The sequence below is a fragment of the Vicugna pacos genome, chromosome 3 (assembly GCF_048564905.1).
Source record: "Vicugna pacos chromosome 3, VicPac4, whole genome shotgun sequence".
Taxonomy (NCBI): domain Eukaryota; kingdom Metazoa; phylum Chordata; class Mammalia; order Artiodactyla; family Camelidae; genus Vicugna; species Vicugna pacos.
The window spans coordinates 72112610-72136127 of NC_132989.1; the positions used below are offsets into that span (position 1 = coordinate 72112610).

A 23518-nucleotide genomic window follows, 5' to 3' on the forward strand; every position below is an offset into this window, starting at 1 on the left:
CATGCAGCAGGCCTGTCTACCCCACCTTAAAACACATGAAAATTCACTGTGATTCTTAAAATAGAGGAGGTAAAAGAGTACAGGCCGTGCCCAAGTAAACTTGGAAAGGGAGTAAGAAGTAACACTTGCTTTGTACCGGGTACACGCAATGCCTTACTTAAGCCTCAGGGCATTTTAGTCCTGAGTATCAGTATTCCCATTTCACAAAAGGAAAAGCTGAGGTCCAGGTGAGTGAAGTCTGAGCTCAAGCAACTAGGAAAGGGTGGAGTTGGGATCTGAACCCAGGTTTGAACCTAGGTCTGTATGGTTTCAGATCCCAAGCTCTTCCCTCTGCACCACACTGCTGCAGCCCAAGTCCGAAATGCTTACCAAAAATGACATCCTGTCTCTTGATGACATCCTTCTCCTGCCGACTACAAAACGAGGGGTCCACCACCAGACTCCAAGATTCTGCTTCGAACTCCTGGGCGTCACCGCTGAGGTCACGCCACATAGATGAATCCACGACATCAACTGTGTGTTGAGAAGAGAAAAGAAAAGCCAGAAATGGGGCAACACACGTGACACAAGTGGACCCGCACACGTGCCCACTAAAAAAACCCCCATGAACACAGAAACAACTAAGCCAAAATATTGTTGACGTGAGTCAAAACATCTGAGACCAAACCAGTGAAATGGTTCAAATCAAGACCTCTCTCAAGAAGGCAAAGCAGAATCAGGTATTAAAACATTGACACTGTATAAGCGGAAAAAAAAAAAAAAAGAAGAAGAAGGAGATGATTCTCTTGTTTGTTTGTTTTGGCTTGCTCTACTTTAGTTTTATTTTTGGCAACCTGCAGAGTCCACAATGTGCTTACAGAATCTTGAAGCCACTGATTTCTTTTGCCACAGGTTACTCTGCACTGTTTACTCAAAGCCGAATTTAGTGCGTGTTCACTTGGTTTGCCCTCGGTTGCTGTCCTTAACATGAACGCGCGGCAGGGGATAAGGTGAAGTGTAGGTCACGAGTGAGTACAGCTCTTTCTGACAGACTTTGGCAACACACATACACACCCCTCTAAAGAAAACTGAATCCTCTTTGTCCAAACAGCAATCCTTAGAGAGATTCCAGCTCAGAGAAGTAGAGACACAATGACAGTGGATTTGAAATAAACCGATTCCGAGGGAAGAGCCCACTCCTCTCTCACCACTACCCCTTTCATTTGCTTCTCCTTCACTTACTGGTACAGCTGGGGTACAATAAGCATTCCCCAGATTGTCCTATCCTACAACATGTTTGTTAAAAATGCTTTTATCCCCCTCCAGAAGTAGGAGGCCACAGATGGGGATAAGGATCTCAGAGATGCAGGCAAGTCCATCTTAAGTAACTGAAATATATATGTTGTAATGTCCGATCCTATTCCAATTCATCAACAGCTATAAAACTTTTCAAAAGAAAAGCAAGCACACGTGTATTTCTTTTTCTTCATTATGTTTATGATACAGTTTGGGGGGAATAAGATCATTTAAAAAAATACATCATGCTTCCTTGGTCACTACCTGGGAGTTTCCTCTGGGGCTAAAGTTTTATTCTTCTTATCAGAAGAACCTGTACCTAAGATACACCATCAAATAAAATTCTTTTAAAAAGAACAAAAGAGTACTTTTCAATCTTGTATCCCTCAGAAAACATTCCTTTTGGCAAATGCTTACACAAACACTAGTAAATGCAAGCGTGTCTTCTCCTCACCTTCCATTAAGAAGGAGTCCGTGGAGGGAGACGAGCCCATGGGCTGGAACAGCTCATCGGAATGCGACCTGCTTCTCCAGGTGCTCCCGTCACTCTCGGACTCCAGGGACATCCCTGACCTCCTGAAGCTGGAGGGACAGAGAGAAGAGTCAGCCCTGCAGTGGCCCTGAGACGTCAAGGTGTGAAGCCTCCCTGAGCCTTACCTTTCGAAGGTGGTGCCAGGAACGCTTCTGGACAACGGATGGACTTGCCCTGTGGTTTCCTTCCTCCCAGCCGGCAGCCCGATCGGCATGGAGGCGGAAGGGTGCAAGGAGGGACCAGGCAAGGGGCCGTCTCTAAACGAAGAATCTGGAAATCAGAATGGATGCTTCATGCAGTTTCCATAGAGGGCAGTAATCCCAACGAGCAAGGGCAGTCACGTAAAAGCCAGAAAGCTGAGCACTCCAACAGCCACTTCTACTGCGTCACAAGCCCAGCCTTGAAACCAGCCTCCCTGCCACATCCCGACACCTGCTCTAAATGTCCCTTCCATTGCACAGCCTCCTGATACCCAAGCCATAGGCCTGCTTGAGCATATCCACCTGGAGACTGTGGGCGGCCGGGATTATACAAACAAACAAGAAAAAGGAATGGGGAAGCGCTGGGAATGCCTGCCCATAAAGCACTGCTTGTGTCCCTCCGAGCCAGCTTTGAACAGATGCAAGGTGTTATTAGCGCTGCTGGTAGAACGCACACTGTGTGAATGAACAAGCAAACACGTGCACACACGCACACGCACACACAGCATGTCTGACTGGAATGATGCTGGGAAGCCTGTTCTTTATGGTATAAGAACGTTGGGCAAAGGAGAGAGTCCTGACATTTACAACAACCGGGATGAGCCTAGAGGACGTCATGCTAAGTGAAATAATGAAACACAGAAAGACAAATACTGTATGACCTCACTTACATGTGGAAGCTAAAACAGTCGAACTCATAGAAGAGAGTAGAATGGTGATTTGCAAGGGCTGGGGAGAGAGTGAGATGGGGCAGTGATGGTCCAAGGGCACAAAGGTCTAGTTATGCAACGTAAATAAGTTCTGGAAATCTACGGTACAGCCTAGTGCCTATAGCTCACAATACTGCTGTACTGCACACTTAGAAGTTTCTAGGAGGGTAGATCTTATGTTGTGTTCCTACCACACACACACAAATAATTATAAAAGGAGCAGGAGAAAACAAACAAACAAACAAAAAGAATATCAGGCAAATGAAACCCGCAAACCAAGCGGGGCTTTTCTCTCTCACACTCTGAAAATGAAGTGGTGCTTCAGTACCTCTCTGGTCAGTTCTAAAGGTACAGGTATCCACACATTTACATTTGATGTGTACTAAAAGTGACTCTCCGAAAACATGTCAGTCCCCTAATATTATAGCTCAGCACACAGCCTTCTCAAGGGGGAGAAATACTTACATGGAGCCCCAAGATATTACAAGAGATTCTACACAAGTATGATTTGATTTTATTCTCACAACTCCTAAGTAAAGAGAAGGAATAGATGGTATTCTCTTAATTCTAAGAGAAGCTTTCTAATTATTCTCATGCTTAACCATATGAAATTGAGAAGCATTTTACAACTGAGGTCAAAGGGGCTTCCGATGTCAAAGCAGGGGAGTAAATAACGGCCCATTTGATGCTGCCTGCGCAGTTTACCCTGGAGTAACATCACACAATCACATGCCTCCACCAATTTGCATACTGCAATGACCCCGATTCAAGGGGCTTTTAAAACACTGGTCACATGGTTGCAGCACTGAAATGAAAAGTGACCACAAACAGAAAACGTCTGCCTCCTGGAAAGCGATGCAATATCTAAGGCAGAAGAAACTGCAAAGGACAAATCAAAGGAGTTTCAGACTTGAGAGGCCAATGAATGCAATGCAAAGACTGTCAAAGGCTGCAGGTTACCTAAGGGAAACCGTGTAAATTTCAGCAGTGTGTAATGCAAGAAAAAAAAACTGGAACCACTGAGTTTAACCGTGTGCAAACAAAACTCGGCATGCCCTGAAATCTCACTGTCATCCCAGCAGAGCTGAGGGGATTATAGCCTCCAGCACAGCTGCTAAAATGAACCAGGATGCTGTGATAATGGACAACAGCAACTGGTAAGAATCTAGAGATTCTCAACTTGAAGGCTTTTTCCTAACTTTGTGATTCTTAAGAAGCACGTGGTGCCTATCTTCCTAGATAAACATGTGCTACTGCTAGGAAAACATCAAATTATGTACATTTAATACAGTGTTTCTCTCTCTCCCCCAGAGGTTGTCATCAATGCTGCATATTGCACAAGCTTGCATCTTAGAATCGAGGCCACATCATAATACCTCCTCCATACAGCTCTCCCTAATATCAAAGATCATATAGTTCACGTAGCACAAAGGCTATTAGGCTGCCACCAAAGTTTATGCCATCTGCATGATTTCTTCATGTAACTAAAAATTGTGCCAGTTACGCTCAACATGTGTTATGAAAGAAAGAATAATCGGACAAATGAAAGAAACAAAGAAAGGGGCTTTTTACATTAGAAAAATGTGGTATGTAGGAAACCGAAAAAAGTTCTTGCCATTTTCCACATCACTTACTTCCAAGGATGGTCTGTGGTTTGTTCTTGTTATATTTCTCTTGGAGTTTCTGTAAAGAACATGAGAAACACAGAAAGTAAGATCAAAGCACCACTAGCCTACAAGAATGTCCACACAGTTACACAGAACAGGCTTCTTATCTATATCATTTTCCTTGTTATTTTATTTCCAACCAAGAGGAATTCAAAGCAGAAGACATAAAATTCATCAAAGAGAAAAACGTTCCTATAATGAGACGTGCAAGTTATAACAAAGATGTGCCTCCTGAACACGTGCCTCATCAAGATCCCAGCTTCATTAAAAGCCTGAGGGAACCGAGAATCTCCAGCTCTGGGTCCAGAGCCAGGCTGAAGGAGGAGCTCTTATCAGTGCTGCCTTTCTCCTGTTTGTTCTTTCTGTTCCTGGCTATTCCTCCTGCTGACAGGGCGCCATGACCTGGAGCGCTGACATGTCACCCTCAAGCCCGTGACCCGACACGCTGTGTGCGTCAATGAACACAGAGCGGGCAACCCCGTTTCCCTCTGAAGGACCATTACAATCACTCACAGGCATGGCTGGCGTGGCTTCAGGGAGGGAGAGAAGGGGACCCCGGGAGGAGCGCCTCCCTCCCCTTGAGCCCACCCCCAAATATAGAGAACAGTCCTCTGGTCCGGCGGGCTTCACACTGGGGTCCCAGGACCAGCAGCGCCACCCGGGAACTGGTCAGAAATGCAAATTCTCAGAACCCACCCAGACCCCCTGGGTCAGAAATTCTGGGAGTGGGCCCTCAAAATCTGTGTTTTAACAAGTCCCCCAGGTGATTCTGATGCCTGCTGATGTTTGAGAATTACTGCTCCAGACTTCATTTCCGTATGCCCGGGGTCTGCACTGGTAGCCCAAGCAGGTCCTGACGGAAGGCCTAGCCCACCCACAGCATGTGACACAGACGGAGCTTTCCCTCCATCTCGATCTACAAGGGCACAGTTCAGTGAGTAAGTATACACTGTGAGCATCGGCTATTTCATCACTACAGTGACTACTTCAGAACTAGATCTAGACAGAAATAATTCGTAAATGTACAAATCTCAACAGATCACATGAAGCACCGAGCTAGACACCCACACGTAATGCTCACACACGGCTGAGAACTCACCTTGGTACAGGGAGGGGCGGCATCTTTACAGCCCTTATGTACGTTCGCATTACAGTCTGAAACAAAGAAGAGTGTCCATCTTACTGAAGCTGTCCTGGAATGAGTGAGACTACAGCACGCTTTTTAGGGTCATTATCCAACGAACACATAAACACTACAATTATTTAGAAAGCTTAAAAAGGAAATAGGAAATGTTTAAATCACACGAGCGCCACCACGGGAGGAGAGCACACTGTTAATATTTTCATTCCCTTGGAGACAGTTTTCCCCTTCGGCACCAGGTTTATCAATCGTGAAACGTGAGATGACAGGCACTTGTGTGTCTGCTGAGAGCCGTCGCACACCACGCCCAAGGAGTCCGCCCTGGACTGCCGAGGGACGCCCGACGTCTGGCTACTGCCCACTCGCACACTCGGCAAAATGCCTATGAAGACGGAAGAAAGGAAGCATGCCCAGCAATGCTAGAAAACACACACTGTCAGGCTCCGCGAGAACCCCGACTCCCAAGAGGTAACCAAACTCAAAGAGAAAAGTTAGCAACTTGCTTCATGAAACAATGTGGTCTCATCTCACTGAAAGAAAGAAGGGGACACTTTGCTGCCCCTTCCCGCCCACGGGCTCAGACGCCCTCCCTGCACAGGGACTGCTTCCCGCCAGGGTCTTCTTGCCCTCGCTCCCCTCCCACCTCCACCCCCCACCTCCGCCCTACAGTGTGTACAGATGGAGGAGCCTGAGACTTATCAGGAACTTTATTAGCAAAATCCTCCCGCAAGGGCAGGAGGTCTCACTAAGGTCCATCAGAGCCACACTGGACGGTGTCCGTAGCCCCCTGAGAACTGAGCAAGATGCTGAGCCCACAACCTTCCTCCCACTGTAGGTCTGAGGAGCATTAAGCCAACACCTCAGTGGTCAGTGAGCAGAACCCCAGCAGATTCACATACCAGACCTGCTGGCAAACATCGAAATCGGACGGCTCTCTCCTCATTCCACAGCAAAAGAATGAAAGAAAAAGGCTAAGAGCAGGAGCTAGGAGATCCCACACAACAGTGTCACACTGAAAAGTCACAGGGAGAGGGGCCACTGCATATTATTAAGTTCACAAATAGAGGTGAAAATTTGACATATGTCCTCTCTCAGAGACACAAAACAGACATAAAATGGGACCAAAAGGCCATGAAGTGTAGGGAGTACAGGATGTGACAACAGGCCAACAGGATGAGAGGGAAATGGAGCTCTGAGGGACAAGAAAGGACTACAAGGAAGGAAAAAGAGCAAGAGTGGGATGTAAACCAAACTGAGAAGAATCGACGTGACAAAGTATCAAAGCAGTGCTATGAAATTAAACTTGAAAGATTCCCTCTGGAACGTGAAGAAAAAAAGGGTATAATTATCAAATAGAAGATGTCACACAAAGACGACAGATGACAGATCACACTTCAAGGAAGAAATCAGAAAAATGAGATCAGAAGTGATAACTGACATGTGCAACTGAAAAGAAAAAACTTTTATAAAGCTTAAAAAGAACCAAAAAAGGTAAAGAAAAAAGTCTTACTTTTCTAGGAAAAATCATTACATGACACCTAATCTATAGACACATTCTGACAAAACCCATACAATTAAAAAAGTAAAAAGTCTTCAAGCATCTAAGGCAGAAAAAGCAACTTACCAACAAGGGAGTAAGGTCAGCAGGCTCCAGACTTTTCTACTGTCATACAAAACGCCCAGATATAAGGGACCAGTGTTGACAGATCTTGAGGGGGAAAGTTTGGCTGAAGAATTTATTTAGCCAGATAAAACTGGTTTTCTTGTGTGAAAGAAGCAAAGATATACCCTCAGGTACACAAGATTCAGAGAACAGATTACTCGAATAACCTTCTTGGGAAAAAAAAATTACCTGAAATCCTATTTTAGCCTATTAAGAGTAGAATCACAGCTAAGAGTTCAAAAATGGATCAGCTTTATTGGGGGGGGGGGGAGGGAAGCAAAAGTGAGCGCTGAAACCAAGCTAAAGAATCACATCTAAAACACTGTTGTAAGTAGACGCAGAACTGAACACAAACACCAAATTGTTGTTGAAATAGAAAATTACTCCTGAAAGATTAAACATACAATATAAAAATAATAATAATGAGTTCAGCATATTCATATATGCTAGGGGGAAAAGGGGGTAACTATAAGAGAAATCAGAGTATTCAATCATAAGCTTTACACAGCCTTAAAGTTATTACCAGTAGATGTTAAAACAGCATTATCTTATCAAATCCCTGGAGAAGATAAAAGCCAACAAGACCTGGTCTAAATAGCTAAAGCAGACACCAAGGAAAACAGCAAAGAACTACACAAGATAGTTGTAAAATTAAATGCAAATAAGGGGAAAACCTTCATTAAAAAAAGCTCTCTCGGTTACATTACAGATTACCCATTGCTAGATTAAAGACACACCCCCAAATTAAAAACACAGAAATAGTTAAGAGAAATACAAACAAGAGGAAAGTAAGAGGAATATTAATTTTAGACACCATAAAATTCTTACAAAAGGCATTTAACTGCATTAGGGTAATTTCATGTTTACAAAAAAACATCTACAGTGAAGCTGTGACTAGTAAACTTCTGTGCGCCAAATAGCGTAATATCAAAATATACATAGTGAAACCTGTTTAAAAACAAGGAGAAGTTTAAAGAAATACAGTATTTGTGGAAAACTAGCAACTCGGGCTTTAATAAACATGAATACAGACACCAAGATTTGAATATTTGTATTATTTTATATCATGTTTTTAAGACGAGAAATATTAATCTTCATAATTTAAAAAAATACACCCATGAAATATGATTATTCATCAATAAGGCAATTTGTACAAGTCATATTCTCTTACCCAATGTAAAAAACTTAATGTTAATAAGCAAAGTTTAAGCCCTGAACACTTCCCTCCCAAAAAAACTAAATCTTGAAACTTCTAAAAAACTATGATGTTAAAAAGGAAATTAAACATATACTCAAACTGATTCTAGAATTTAATCTAAGGCAATCATCAAAGATGTGGACAGTGATATGTGCAAAAGAATGCTTCCTGCAACATTATTTATGTTGTGAAAAAAAACTGGAAAAAAACTTAAATGTACAATAAAGAAAAATTAAGCACATTTGATATTATCATCAAACGAGATATTAGCATAAAAAGGTGACTTTTTTAATGGTTAGAAGGGACTCCATTAACATATAAGTAGCAGTTTTCTCTAGGTGGGAAAACTTTGGACAATTTTAAGTTTCTCTTTAACCTTGCATCTTCTATGACTCCTACTGCATTTTTTTTTAAAGTAATGACCATTTTAAAAGCTCAGTAAATCCTGTGTACTTTCTGCAATTCCCATCTTCCACGAAAATTTTCGTGGCAATCCAAGTGACCAACTCAGTGTGAACTAACATATTCTGTATGACAAAGACATGCCTTTCAGTGAGCCCTCGGCTTTCTATTGGTCATTAACTACATGAGTGTCTAAGGGCCCACCTTTGTGACAGCTGCTATAGGGGACACAAAAAACCACTGTGTGATTACAGACCTCCAAGAACATAAAGTCTAGTCTAGCAGTTAAAAATTAAAACAAGTTGTTCATATCACAGTTTTAAATGGACCAAGATAAACAGCTTCTAAGTGTGATGCGTAGGAACTTGGGCCACAGTGGTCAGGGAAGACCTCCCAAGAAAAGATAAGAAATCTGGGTAATGCAGAGGAACAGGGGAAACTGGAGGCAGGAGATTATCGCCAGTGAAGGGACAGAGACAAGGATACACACGTGGTGGGAGAAGAGGACCACAGGCCTGGCAGGGCCTCAGGTCTTAAACCAGCACTGAAGTGGGGACCGACCGTAGAACCGGCCAACAGGACGCAGACGGGGAACCGAACGCCCATCTGAGGAGCGTGGGCTTAGTCCCGCAAATGAAAAAGGGAGAAGTCCTTAAGTGCCTGTGGGCAGAGGAAGGGAGTGCCTCACTACCTTCATTAATGTGGTAAAAGTATCCATAATATACTGTACTTGAAAACAGCTGGAGAGAGGGTCACTAGTACAGCTTGCTGTCAGCAGTCCAGCGGTGCTGATGAGAACCTACCAGAGCCGTAACAGTGAGGAAGGAAATGAAAGACTGATCAGACCACAGGGACTGGGGGGCTGACAGAAGAGCAGCTACCAGTCACACTTCCAAGGTGTGAGCTGGTACCCAAACACAGCAGGAAGAGCAGCCCTCTGCACGTGGCCCGTGAGGCCGGATTCAGACACGCTGGTCTGGGAGACAAGTTCTCTGGATGATAACGCCCACAGAGAGGGTGTGACTGGGACCAACCTGGTCTGTACCTTGTTCTGCTTTAGTTCTCAAAAGCGGGCCCAGGCTGCATGGGTGCTCAGCCTCTGCAGGCAGCTAGAAAGATGGAAGGAAAAAAGTGACGGATAAAGATGCTAATCTGGGAAGAAGAGGTCTAGGCATGATATTTTAGAACCACACACTGGATGACTATACTTAGGAACAATAAAGAGAAAAGAACAAACACCCAAGAAGTGAGTCTGGAGGGTAGTCAAAGGACTAAGGAGGCAATACAGGTGGTAAACAGAAGGGTAGTGCGCCAGGGAGAGGGGACATCTACCCAAATGAAGGGACCCGATCATGGAACCAGGAGAGAGATCAGCGAGTGTGGAAACAGTCACGAGGAAAGACGCTCAGACTTGACTAGGAGGAGACTCCAAGTTTCCATCAAGAGCATGATTTCAGTTAAGCAGTGGGGACAGAGGCCAAAATGCAGAGGGTTAAGGAAGAAGTGGCGGGGGCGGACTTCAGAGCAGTGAGCGGAGATCACCCAACTTGAGGACTCTGTCTCAAAATGAGGGGAGACAAAGGTCGTGGGGTCGTGGACAAGGCAGGGGGGACAGTGGAGATGATCCAGCCTACAGAACATGTCATCACACGGATAAACTGACTGCTGACACAGAGCCACACCGGAAACTGTCCACCAGCAACACTTAGCAAACCCCTAGAAAGTGAGCAGATTAACTCTCAGCTGAACTGCCTGATGCTTCTTCAGGTCCCATAAAAGGGAGTAATCTAGTCTCCAAGGAAAGCGAAGTTCAAGCATGCAGTGAAGCTGGTACCATGAAAGACGGTGTGAACAGACACACTTCAACCTCTTAATCATTTTCTAGGTATTAAACAAAGAACTTAACCTGTAACCTTCCCCTGCTCTTCACTTCCCTTTGTGCTCCCCTCCCACCCCCCAAATGTTTCCTAGTTCTGGCCGCCAACAAACGCCATGAAATGCTGTCACCTGCCTGGGCCCAAATTATTCTGTGCTGAATCATTCTTTCACTCCACAAATATGTACTAAGTCCCTACTACATGTGAGCATTGTTCTAGGCACTGTGGATATACCAGAGAGCAAAACCAACAGACCAAAGTCCATCCCTTGTAGAATTTATACTCTGGTGAAGGAGACAGATACATAAAACTGATGCATAAAACATAGAGTAAAGTGAGACGATGTTAAATGCAGTAGGGAGCTAAAAAGGGGGAAGGGGGAGAAAATGAGCCAAGCTTAGGGTGGTCAGGAAAGGCCTGCCTGGGTGGGGGAGGGGGGTTCTGAGCAGACCTGAAAGAGGTGAGGGGTGTTGGCAGGGGTGAGAAGTGGCTGGCCTTCATATATATTTTGAAGAAACAGCCATGTGGACCACTGAAAGACTGGATGTGGTATTGAAAGAAAGAGGCATGAAGAAAGACCCACGATTTTTGGCACAAGCACTTGGCTGGAGTGATGGGACAGCCATTCACTGAGAGGGTCAGCTTGCAGGTGGGCACGGGAGTGGGAGAGCAGAGCTCTGCTTGGGACACTTAACACGTGGAGATGCCAGTAGGCGCTGAGGTATACAAGTCTGGGCTTCTGGGGGACTGTCACTCGTGGACAAAACTCTAACCATCAGGGGTCACTGCTTGGTCAGTTGTGAAGCCGCACAGAGAGCACAGAAACGAAAGTCTCCGTGACCATGCCTGGCGCTGGCGTTATTCGCAGGGAGCTCACCGTCGGGGGAGGCAAAGCACGCAGACAGCACACACCGGGCCCGAGAACTTACTGCAGCACTGGAATGACTCTTTCCCCAGGACCGTTTTATCACAGGCCAAACACTGCAGACCCCCAGCGAATGTTCCAGGGACAAACTGATGTCGACTCAGTTTCTCTTTGTCTTTGGCATCCTTGCCTTTTGTCTTCAGAGATGGCAGCAGCAGCAACGTGGGGAAAAACGAGAGGAGAGAAATGCTGAGAGCTGATGGGCTTAGAGAAGCCACACAAAGTCCTGCACATTCAGTCAGGACTGATGGACCACATACCGAGAAGTACGAGCGCGCCCAGCTTAACAGCACCCAGGGTGAAGTGTTCTCAGTACTTCCCATGACTTGGACGACATCCCAGAAGAAATACAGAGGGTTTCAAATACATGTGCGTAAAATCTAACAGAAATGACTTTAAAGGGAAAGTGGAAACTACATGGCCTGCCCTGAAACTGACCCACCTACGCTTTATATGTGATGGTCACAGAACCTTAATTACCTTAGATTTATTCCGAGGGCTGGTCATCCTATTCCTGAGGAAGCTGAAAGTCCGACTCACTTTGTATTTTTCAGACTCTGATTTGGCCGGTATGATGTATTTATCCCATTCTTCCTCCTGAATTCTACAAAAAAGAATCTGTTATCATGGACTTCACAGAGCAAAAAAACAGCAGTCATACTTATGTGTGTGTGTATACCAACACACAGATGTATTTTATGCATATATTTTTACACATATTCCTTATACATATATATTTACATGTGTATGTTTTTCAGGTTTTTATGGTTATTTTAAGATAAAGATAGAAATATATCTTCAGGATGAACAGAAGGACAGATGTATGATAAAGCAACTATCTCATAGTGTTAACAATTATAGAATCTAAGTGGGGAAATAGGTATTCAAGTATGTAACTCTTTAGGCTTTTCTGTATACTTTAAAAGTTCTCATATTAAAATATTGGAGAAGTAAAGAAAATCTTAGACTTCTAATTTCACTGTGAAAACATGCATCTCCCTGTTTACTATGCTAATAGAATTTTTCTAGCACAAAGAAGCCAAATAACCAAGGATATGAAACTGGATTTTATTTACTTTTAGAGCAGAAATAATACTCAACAGACACACATTTCCTTTGTCAATACAGCCTGAGAAACAGACCATCTGCCCCGTGGTTCAGTCTCTCCCACTCAGTCAGGCTATTTGCAATCTGAGACTCTCCAGGTCATAAAGGAGACAAGATTGTTGAAACTCCCCCAAAATAGGAAGCAAGCTAGAGGCAATTGTAACCAATCTGTAAACACACTGAACATCATTTCTTTTCCTCTAATCCACAGGATCATTCTTTAGCCAAAAAAAATAAATAAATAAAAGTACCAGCTATAAAGAGGAAAATTCTCTGGAACTTTTAAATTTCCTCTGGAAGTTTCTCAGATCATCTTGTATTTCTAACATTATTACAGAGAGACAGAGAGAGTATACTAATGCCCAACCTAAGTATCATGTCAAACCAGCTAACACTTCTCTAGACTATTTCCAAAATGAACACTTCATAACCAGTGTCTCTCCTGCCCCCAGGCTTCTCATTTGTCAGTATTAGTGGCTAACAGAGTCACCTCTCAGAAATACTTTTCAAAAGCAATATTACTGGTACGCACCAAAATGCATGTGATATATTACATTTTATGAAAATGAGTTAAATGACAACTTTCTAGGACTTCAGTTCTTCTCATCTGATCAAAGACTAACTTATTGCTAAGGCCCTTTCTCATACTTACATGCAATACATACTTAGCCGGTACATATTAAACAAAACTAAATTATTGAACCTCTATATTTCATAATTGAGAGTTCAAACCTATGAATGCATTTAGAATACATAGTAAATGGCTTCAGAGCTGCCTCCTGGTCACGCAGATCTAAAGGTGTAGTCAAGACAGTGTGCGTCCTGCTACCTGAATCCTGCACAGTTAGTGAAATTGGGTTTGCTTCTTAGAGAAAACAGTTGAAAAGTTAGAAAGGAAAGAAGGTAAACAAGTGAATAGGCCCTACAAGTACTCAGAGTAACACAAGGAACTCAGACCCTCTTATTTCCTTTCTACGTCCACAGCCACCTCCTTAGATAACTCACTGGTTACTATAGCCATGAATTTCCATACCTCTTGTGTCTTAAGGATCCTACTTGCAAAATTCATGGAATGATATTCAACAGGTTCACTTTCGAAACAGGAAAAAAAAACACATTTGTGAGCTTAGAAAGAATCCTCTCTGGAACACCTTTTGTAACCCCAGCGAGAGTCATCCAATGTCTAAGATAAGAACAATTTTGTGAGAAGACCTAAGTCTCAGAATTACAGAAGGTAGGATCAATGTGGATTTTGAGGTCAAGAAGGCCTCTCCCTTACATTCCAGCAGGAACACAACTAAACCCTCTCAAACAATAGAAAATGAATTCTTGTTTACCCAACTTTACTCCCAGTTCCCCCTGCTGTAGAAGACTGCATCAAGAACAATGTGACAGTTTTGATTTAAAACCTATAAATGCATCCCCATTTATCATACATCCTGTACACTTGCACAAAGTGACATAAAATCATATCAATCCTTAAATTCAAAGGTTGATAAGAACTGAGACATGACAAAGTCAATACTGAACACTAAATATTAAAAACTCTGGATCTTCCAACCTGGTAGACATATGACTTTCAAGGACATGACTCACAGATTATAAGAATGGGAAACACAGTGTAACCTCTGGGCAGATGTGGGCTAATTCCATGTTTCAAATCTAACTTAACTATGTGGTATTTACCTATGTAACAATTAGGTCCTTTAGAGAAGAACTCAGAAGGAAAAAATCCTCAACAGATTTCACAACAGAATTCAAATAGCTCTTCAATTTATAAGAATCTGGAAAAAAAATTTCCCAGAACAAGAATACATAAACTCTATTATCGATTTGATGACCAATGGAATTACCCACAACAAAGGTTTACATAAAAAGTTCCAACTATCCAAAATGAAAATAGACACAGTGAGACTTCAGCTTTGAACACTCAGATGCTCAGGGTTTTTTAAAAGTAAAAGGTAACATACGTAATAGATTTAAGATAGATGGTAGCAATAAAGTAACTGAGTTGTGCCATATAATCCTTAAGAAGTTGGTATAGATGAAGTTCTGCTCCCAGAGAAATAAGCTTGCAAGGTCTGAGTAAGCCTCCCCTTTTACCTGGTTGCATTCTTTTCCAGAAACTAAGGGATTAACATAAATAAGGGAATTCCAAAGAAGGCAGACCCTCAGGTAAATATCTATAACATGACCAAAGCCAAGCATTAGGTACGGCCAGAGATCTTACCACTGTATCCAACAAGAGACCTGGAATAGAGTAGGCGAGATAAAAGATCTACTCTACCAGATATGCCAGGGATATTACTAATAAAGTCAGATGCCTTTGGGATGTAGACCAAGACAGACTAAAGAACAGGGGGGAAAAATACAGGAATGAAGAATATGAGAGAAAGGGATGTCCCCTATAACTCCCATCCAAGTTAACACATTTGACAGGATAACATCTAACCAGTGATGACACTGGCTCTTCCAGTCTTTCATCCCTCTCCTAATGGAAAATATTTTTGATTAAAAAAAAAAAATCTTTACAGGGGGAGGGTATAGCTCAGTGGCTGAGTGTGTGCCTACCATGCATAAGGTCCTGGGTTCAGTCCCCAGGGCCTTGATCAAAGACAAATAAAGCCTGATCACCTCCCCCAAAATAAAAAAAATATTTTTTTAAAAATCTTTACAAATCATTCCATTACTTCTCCAATTATTAAAAAGATGGCCCAGAGAAGACCACTAACCAAAACGAAGGCCAGGATGAGGAACAAACTCAAGAATTACTTAGTAAATTGCTTAAATAAAGCAATAAATGTAAGCTGCTTAAACCAGAGCCAGGCACATGGAAACAGCCCACGAGGGTCAGCTGCCACCCCTGCTGTCGCCATCGTTACTGCCACTATGGCCTCTCCACCACCATCCTGTTCTTAAAGGGCATTCTTTGTCTTCCTCTGTTTTTAGCACTGCAAAATTTCTATTCTGGTCTCAAAAAAGTAGGAATGAACCAAAGGAGTTTTTTTTTTTCTTACTCGTATTTTCAGTCTAAGATTTAAAGCAAAACAGTCCACCTTGATCTACACAGGAAAATGGTTCAGAGTTTCAGCATTAATATCAATCAAATTAAAACCATTTTCCTCCTTTTCACGTGGTCTCTTAGAGCCAGACATTGATGCCACTTATGCTGTTCCTGACATAACCCCAGGGCTGTTTCACAGTGTGATTCACGAGCAGTCAGTTTCTCTAGGCCGACAGAAGTCAGCAGTCCAGCCTGCTTGCTAGTCAGCTTCCCAAGATTTACTCCAAGGACAGTTTTATCTTCTAGGGGAAAGAGCAGCTTAGGCTTAAAGCTTTCAAACCTGCAAATCAACCAGAAAAAGGATGATGCTCAAAGTACTTTCTGTATCATTTACTCCTTGTTTCAAACTTAGCACTTCTAAGCAATACTCCCTAAGGACGGAGAAGAGAGAGGTTTAGGCACTTTCTGTAACTGCCCACCCAGGAGCCTGTTACCATAGTAAGTTTTCTCGCCAAGGTGGACAGACCGAGTAAGAACCTGGTACCTTTCGAAAGCAAGGCTTCACACTGTTCCGCATGGTCTTGTGCACTGGAAGTGTTTGGCTTTGAAAATAACCCTGAACAGACTACTCTGCCCCCAGTCCTGAGGCCTGCTCATCTAGGGACTGAAGGGAAAGCTGGCAAACCTGCACCCACACAGATCACAAAGGGAGCAAAGGATTCAGACAGGCTTGTTACGCAGAAACTTCTCCCAAACTACTGAACAGGCATCAAAGATGACGTGCAAACGCTTCCCAAGATGGATCAAGCAGCCTCTCAGGAAATGTGGAACAGTTAAAATACCTTTTTTCTCTTGGTGGCTCCGGTAAGCTGTAAGCTCTTTGCTCTAGAAGACACAGAACAATAAAATGAAAACTCAGGCAGACAAACCAGCAGTCACGTGTTAGTCTGAAGTGCACACACTCCACCATGTGTTATTACACACATACCACCACTTAGAAAATGATGAGAAAACAAGTCATGTTCCATAGGAGAGCTCTGCTCCAAGATGTCTTTCTCACTTTCCCTAGTTTGAAGAGAACGGGGAAGAGGCCAACACAGGGCCACACTTAATGACTTTGTGAACTAAGTTAGCATTAGCAAGGGGCAGCAAACATTTGCAGAAGTGCAGGAAATCAATTCTATCTTTTTGGATATTTCTCATCAGAGCTTCATCTTTTATTCCTAATACTTACTTCCCCAACATACAGAATCAATAAATATCTTAGCTGCTTTTTAGCAAAGCTTATAGGAAAAATCTTGAAGGCCAGCATAAGGAAGAGTCCATTTCAATATAGCTGTAATGCCTTTACAGAGCAGCCAGTTCAGAGATGTGCTGTGCGGCTTAAGGGAAAGGCAGAGCCACCTTTCCCACTGGACGTGGAGGGTGAGGGAGTAGAAGGGGAAGTCTCATGCAACCAGATTAGCACCGTCTTGTTTCCCAAACTTGAGTGCTTACTACAGGGATGGAGCAGAGATACTGACGTAGACATTGAGAGAGACTGAGGAGGGAATGGCCGCTGTGGAGCACACCATCTGCAGAGCAGGGACAGATTCTTTACTACTACAATCCAGAAGAATAAAGAGGCAAGACTAGGTTGTAAAGGGAGGTGGGCCAGATATGTAAGGAGGAAAACTAATAAACATATATCCCCTGAAATGTGGCAATATCAATGTCAAACCAGTAGTGTCCTGTAGGTAATAAAAGAAGAGTTTGAAGATTTTATATTATTGCTGTTAAATATACTGCAAATTACGTCATGAGCAGAAAGCATCATCCTTGCACACAGACTGAGGTTTCAAGAGAATAAGCCACATACCCAAAATTGTCAAGCTAATAAAGTAACAGAATCAGACTCAGGCAAGTAGACAAAGTCTCACAAGGATTCCATCCATCAGTGCACAATAATTTTCAGAAGTACATTCACTTCACTCCTCAAATTCTTAAATACAGAGCACTTTTGTCCATCTTGGTGAGGCTGTAATTATTATTTCAACATTGAGAATATTCCTTTCCATGATATACCAAAGGGAATTATAGGATTGGATTTTCTTTTATGTACACAAGCATTAAATAATAAAGTTGCCACCACTGCACTCTTATGTCAAAAAAAAATGGAAGAAGAAAAAGAAAGCATGAGAAATGATAGTAAGTAATCCTTTGGAAGTGACATGGAAGACAGAAATCACAAACAAGCATAAAAAGGACTGAAAGACAATCCTATCTTTGTTTAGCTGTGTTACAGCTTATTTCCAGGAGTTTTCCACTGGGAAAAAGGAGACTCGGACACTGTTCAAATAGAAAAAAATTTTAGAACTATTCAGAACTCATCGAGGAAGGATTTACAACAATACAAACGTCAGTTTACCCCTGATTAAGCAGACTAAACAATGAAATATTAGGATACATCTTTGAACTAGTCAAGCTTGCACATCTGTGCTTTGATCATATGCACACAGTTAAAATTATTTCTTCTACCTTAGGAGTTAATTCTTCATAATTCTATGCTTTTGATGGACCTAAATGCTATCAATCTAAACGTTTACAACCATAGAGGAATATCATTGGAACCCCTGTACATTTAGTGTGCAGCCTCAATCTAAATTGCCTGTTTGTAACTCTTACCTTCTGGAGAGTACCAAACTTCATTTAGTAGCCCAATTTTTCAATATGCTCTCTAAAGATAAGCTTTTATTCACAGAAAAACCAAAGGAATTGATGTCAGCTTTTTATTCTTTGCAATTCAAATGAAAAGATTTAAGGATTGTATGTAAAGCAAAAATGCCCTTCCTTATTCATATCCCTTATAAACAATCAGTTTCCTCTCAGTTGTCTGAGATTTCAAACATCAGAACTTTTGGAATTTATAAAATCACAGATGTTACAGATATAAAAGCAAAGTCACCATTTTCCACTCTGCATAGAAGACTTAAACAGTGTTTTGCAGATATTTACAGCACAAAGTTAATTCGCATCTCTAAGACTAGAAGTGAAAAGGTATCAAAGCTGACATTAAAAGGAATTGTAGAATGGATAAACAAGATTATACTATATAGCACAGGGAAATATACACGAAATGTTATGGTAGCTCACAGAGAAAAAAATGTGACAATGAGTGTGTATATGTCCATGTATGACTGAAAAATTGTACTGAACACTGGAATTTGACACAACATTGTAAAATGATTATAAATCAATAAAAAATGTTAAAAAAATTAAAAAATAAAAAAAAGGAATCCCAGCCTAAACTAAGATTGGGGAGACCTGAGATCCTAGAAAGACTCATGGCGTTGAAAAAAAAAAAATCCAGGGCAAATTCAATCCATCTTCCATTCCTGTCTCCTCAAAGTAATTGTTCCCTTTTTAATTTCATCCTTTTCTCCATCTTCCCATTCCCAAAATCAAAACTGATGTTTATTATTGGTCTTGTTTTCTCTTCTTCCAAAAAGACTCAGAAGGAAAAAGGAAAAAAATACCTAGTGGGATTTGTTTTGTATTTTACATACCTTGTCTGCTATATTCGCTCAACAAATATTTCTCGAGCAACTCCCATACATAAGTCAATGTTTCAGGATGGCAGTTCCAAGCACAAAGTTTATGCTTTCCATATTGTTCAACATAGTGTCAAAGTACAAAATAATGACAATGTAATAAAGGAAGAACAAGAAAAAAGAAGGAAAGAAAAAGGAAGGAGTAAAATAAATCCTATTTTAAATATTCTACATTGGGAAACTGAGAATACTTAAGCACAACCTTTGTTTTCTGAGTCTTCTAAGACTCTTAAGGATAATAGGCCAAAAAAAAGGCATTATCTAATACACTGATAAAAGATTTATTACACTATGTATTATAATTAGGTCTGTTTATTTTATTATTTTTTTTTTAATGGAGGTACTGGGGATTGAACCCAGGACCTCGTGCATGCTAAGCATGTGCTCTACCACTGAGCCATACCCTCCCCTCTATTTTGCTATATATTATAGATTGGCATTAATACTTTCAAACATACCTTTAAATGTAAATATATGCAGAAAGCATCAAATAATTTACATTTCAAAATAAAGTTGAAAAGCGAGTAGTGGCTGAAAGGGGCTACAAGGGCACCTTCGAGTTGCCCATAATTGTTCCATTTAATGATTTGAACTCACTTTTGAAAATTCATCAAGCTAGTTGATTATAATGTGCATGCCGTTCTGTAGGTAAACTGTATTTCAATTTACACTTCATTGTATGAAAGTTGTATTTCTGACTGCTTACATCGGCTACAAAAAACATTGGGATATATTTACTTGTGTTTCAAGTATGTTCTGTTATTTCAACTTTCTAAAGTCCCTGGCTAAATAAAGAAATGAAAAAAATCCATTTTGCAATGCTTTGCCTCTGATGGGTTGGGTCATTTCAGCAATTTATATGTAGGACAAAAGTAACTTTTATAATTTACTTAAATAAAATTCCCTAAAGCCTTCACAATTATGAACCTAGAATAAATTCTGGTTTATACTGTCCTTGAGGAAAACATTTTATTCAAAGAACAAGGCAACAGAGGTGTGTAAATATTTATAATTTCATCAAAATCAAATTTATACCTTGTCTTATACCCAATGAGAAAAGGATTTTGCTGAGATTGGAAACATCAATTGTTAAATGAAAATTCTTGCCGGCTGCTCTTATATACTTTATGCACTTTCACTAACTGAAAATCTGCTCTGGGAGAAGAATGTTTTCACAGCCAAGTGATAAGTAATGCTTACCTTCAACTGAACTGCACACTGTAAAATCACGCATCAGTCGAGCTTTTCCTAAAGAAATTTTGGGTGATGAGCAGGAATAAGAACGTGAGCGAACTCCAGAAAGCAATGATTCCTAAAAGAAATCATAACAAAGTTTTAAAAAATTCTATAGAAGACTTGAAAGCATGTGTTAACAGTGCATGTTACTGAGTCAGGAGCTTTGAAAAAAGACTCAACCTAAACATTTCTGATGTAATCTTTTAAAATGTATTTTGGTATATTTTTCTTCCTTTTATTTCTCTATGATTCCTGATATGATCTTATTAATAATCTGTTTCTGTTTGCTTATCAGAACTTAAAAAATTTTACTGTCTTTTTAATGCTTTAGTAAACTTGAGCTTTTGGGAATAGTTCCTATATATACTTTAGAATACAATTATGACATTCCAACCAAGTTGGATAAAATTGAAAAATTAAGTCACATTTTTTTCTCTTCATATTCAATAAATTTAACTTTTTTCTTTATCTGAGTTGTCATTTATTTCTGTTATTTTATACTGTAGCATTTAAGCAAAATTATATTAACTGAGATCTTGATACATAACAATGATTAGAAGGCAGAGGAATAGCCACTTAAAATTGTAAGTTTTTTAAACTTCCTAACAGCTATTTAAGTTTGTAATGTTAGCTGCAGCCTCTAGGAAAAAAATGCATCTGGTCATTATAGAAATCCTTCTAGTCTGTGCTCATCTTTTAACAGGTCTTATATCCAGCACTTCCTGGGATGATGTTTGAATTATCACTGATTTATATATGTTTAATTTTATTCCTTTTAAATGACCTGCTATTTTGTTTCTGTTTCCCAACTACCAATTACTTCTGTTATCATATCGGCAACATACTGGAAAATGCAAGATAATCAAAACATGCTTTTTAAACGTGTTCCAGAAAATTTAAATGAATACACAATAGAATGTCATTAAAGCCATTTATGGCCCCCAAATCCCATCTAATAGGGGCCGAGTAGCCTTGGGATTGTACCCCCCGCAATCCATTTTTAGGAGACCGCTTACGGTTAGAGGTAAACGGAAGCAGTGCAAAGTTTGTTACTAAAATCAAGCCATCAGCAACTGTGCTTCACAAGCACTGCTCTGTTTTGTTCTCCTGAAGTGAAAGCACTCGGTTGCCCTAGGCTCATGGTTTAATTAAAGAGCCTGGAGGAGAGCTGAAAACAGAAGCCTGACCCTTCTTCAAAGGGTCTTGGGCCATGGCTCCCTGACTATCTCACTGGGAAAGACCCAGTGGGCCTGGAGGTCAGAAAGGCCAACGCTAGTTGTCCTAGAATCCTAATAGCTCTACCCAAATGCCATCCTCTACGTTTGAGTTATGCATGGTAATCATTTTTCCTAACAGTGGGACTTTGAAAATTACCCAGAATTCTTTAGCAAAAAGCTACACAGAGTCATTGCAAAGGCAAGGCGAGACATATTTTATTCAACAGATTCTTCTTGAAAGTCAACAACATGGAACTGTTTCAAAAAGAATTACTCGTCATTCCAAGTAATGATGAGCTGTTCACAGTTCCACTTAAAATGCAAAACCAAGAAGTATCTACATTAACAACCACACCCATCTCTTACTACCCAGAAATACCACATGACCTTTAAGCTCAGAAGATTATGACAGCCCTACAGACCTCTGAGCTGAGAGAAGAGGGTTCAGGATTTGGGATCAGAAGACCTACAGTTGAGTTCTGACTCTATCACCAGGTTTGGGCAACCTAAACCAGACATTCAATCTCTCCAGAACCTCAACTGCTCAAAAATTAGAAGTACTACTTTTGTCTTAAGTGAGTTATAATTATACATTCTGTACATACACAAAGCATGTTTTGTACATTGTAGAGCACACTACTAACAAAGTATTACTATAAGCCCCGTATGTCGGTGTTAAGAGACTTTGGGGCACAGCACACATTGTTTTACAGTAGTAAACTCAATCTAAAAAGAAAACCACTGGACAATAGAAATCAAAAAGAAAACATAGGTCTAATAGGAAATGCCTTTCTCCTCAAAACTGGAAGAGTTTAACCTTTTAAAAAATCACAGCAAAATGCGAAATGCCAATGACAGAAAAGCTGTCTCCTCTGGAAAAACTGACAAAATCTATGGCATTCCAGAAGAGTTCCTGCAGCCAGGAATGCTCAACAAACACCACCTCTGCCTTAACCATCTTACTTACCTCTTCACCTGGGCCAAGCAGAATTTTATGGGAGCAAAACAAGTTTGATCACTTAAACTCACTTCATGCTCCCAGTTTTCCTCCCACTGCTTACGGGATGATGGCAGAAATCCCAGTATGTATTGGTAAAATTTTCCAAGTATGTGAAAGATTGTTTGTACAGACAGTGATTAACAAAAATGAATTAGCCACTGTAAACGAATCAGTTGTAAGGACCCTACAACTTAACGTGGGAGAGATTGAAAGGACAGACTCAGGAAGCTCGTGGGTCTCCGAAAAAAAAAAAAGAAGTTTACACATGTGACTATAATGTAATATGTCTTTCAGAGATGGGTAGATTTAGACAACTTATTTTCCATGCTTGCAATAAACCAAAATAATACCACCAAGAATACCTTCAGCTGTGGGTTACTTGATAAAGAAAGTGATTCAGTCCTGGAGATATTAAAATCTGCTTCAGGGTTGGTCTCAAAGGAGTCCAGCTCGTCCCCACTAGGAAGGCCAGTTCTCGAGGAGCTCTGAGACACTGGAGTGAAACAATGGTGTGGCTGCTCCGATTGCCCTTCGCCCTCACTGTCGGCATCCAGGGCGTCAAGGCTGGAACTGAAGCACAAAGCCAACAAGCAACTGAAGAGTCAAGTGAGACAGCGTTGGGGGTTTCTATGCCTCCCACTGGGATCCACTGCAATGGGAAGCTATTCAATTTCTAGCAAAATTTTTATTTAAATGGTTTTTGTTGTTTTGTTCCTCCCCTCCAAATAGCCCAAATCTTTAAACAAGATTTAATGTTCCCCCAAATGAACATTC

General features: G+C 41.2%; 1 protein-coding gene across 3 annotated transcripts in view; it reads right to left on the reverse strand.

Moving 5' to 3' along the window:
• Positions 1 to 23518, reverse strand: part of ARHGEF28 (Rho guanine nucleotide exchange factor 28) — a 276600-nt gene that overhangs the window by 62595 nt on the left and 190487 nt on the right. For all 3 annotated transcript variants that reach the window (XM_072958530.1, XM_031674979.2, XM_072958531.1), the window contains 10 exons: positions 23107 to 23314; positions 20492 to 20603; positions 16544 to 16586; positions 12071 to 12194; positions 11595 to 11727; positions 5484 to 5539; positions 4352 to 4400; positions 1933 to 2077; positions 1730 to 1857; positions 370 to 513 (listed from right to left, as the gene is read on the reverse strand). In XM_072958530.1, the coding sequence (XP_072814631.1) occupies positions 370 to 513; positions 1730 to 1857; positions 1933 to 2077; positions 4352 to 4400; positions 5484 to 5539; positions 11595 to 11727; positions 12071 to 12194; positions 16544 to 16586; positions 20492 to 20603; positions 23107 to 23314 (1142 nt within the window). The remainder of the gene's footprint in view (positions 1 to 369; positions 514 to 1729; positions 1858 to 1932; positions 2078 to 4351; positions 4401 to 5483; positions 5540 to 11594; positions 11728 to 12070; positions 12195 to 16543; positions 16587 to 20491; positions 20604 to 23106; positions 23315 to 23518) is intronic.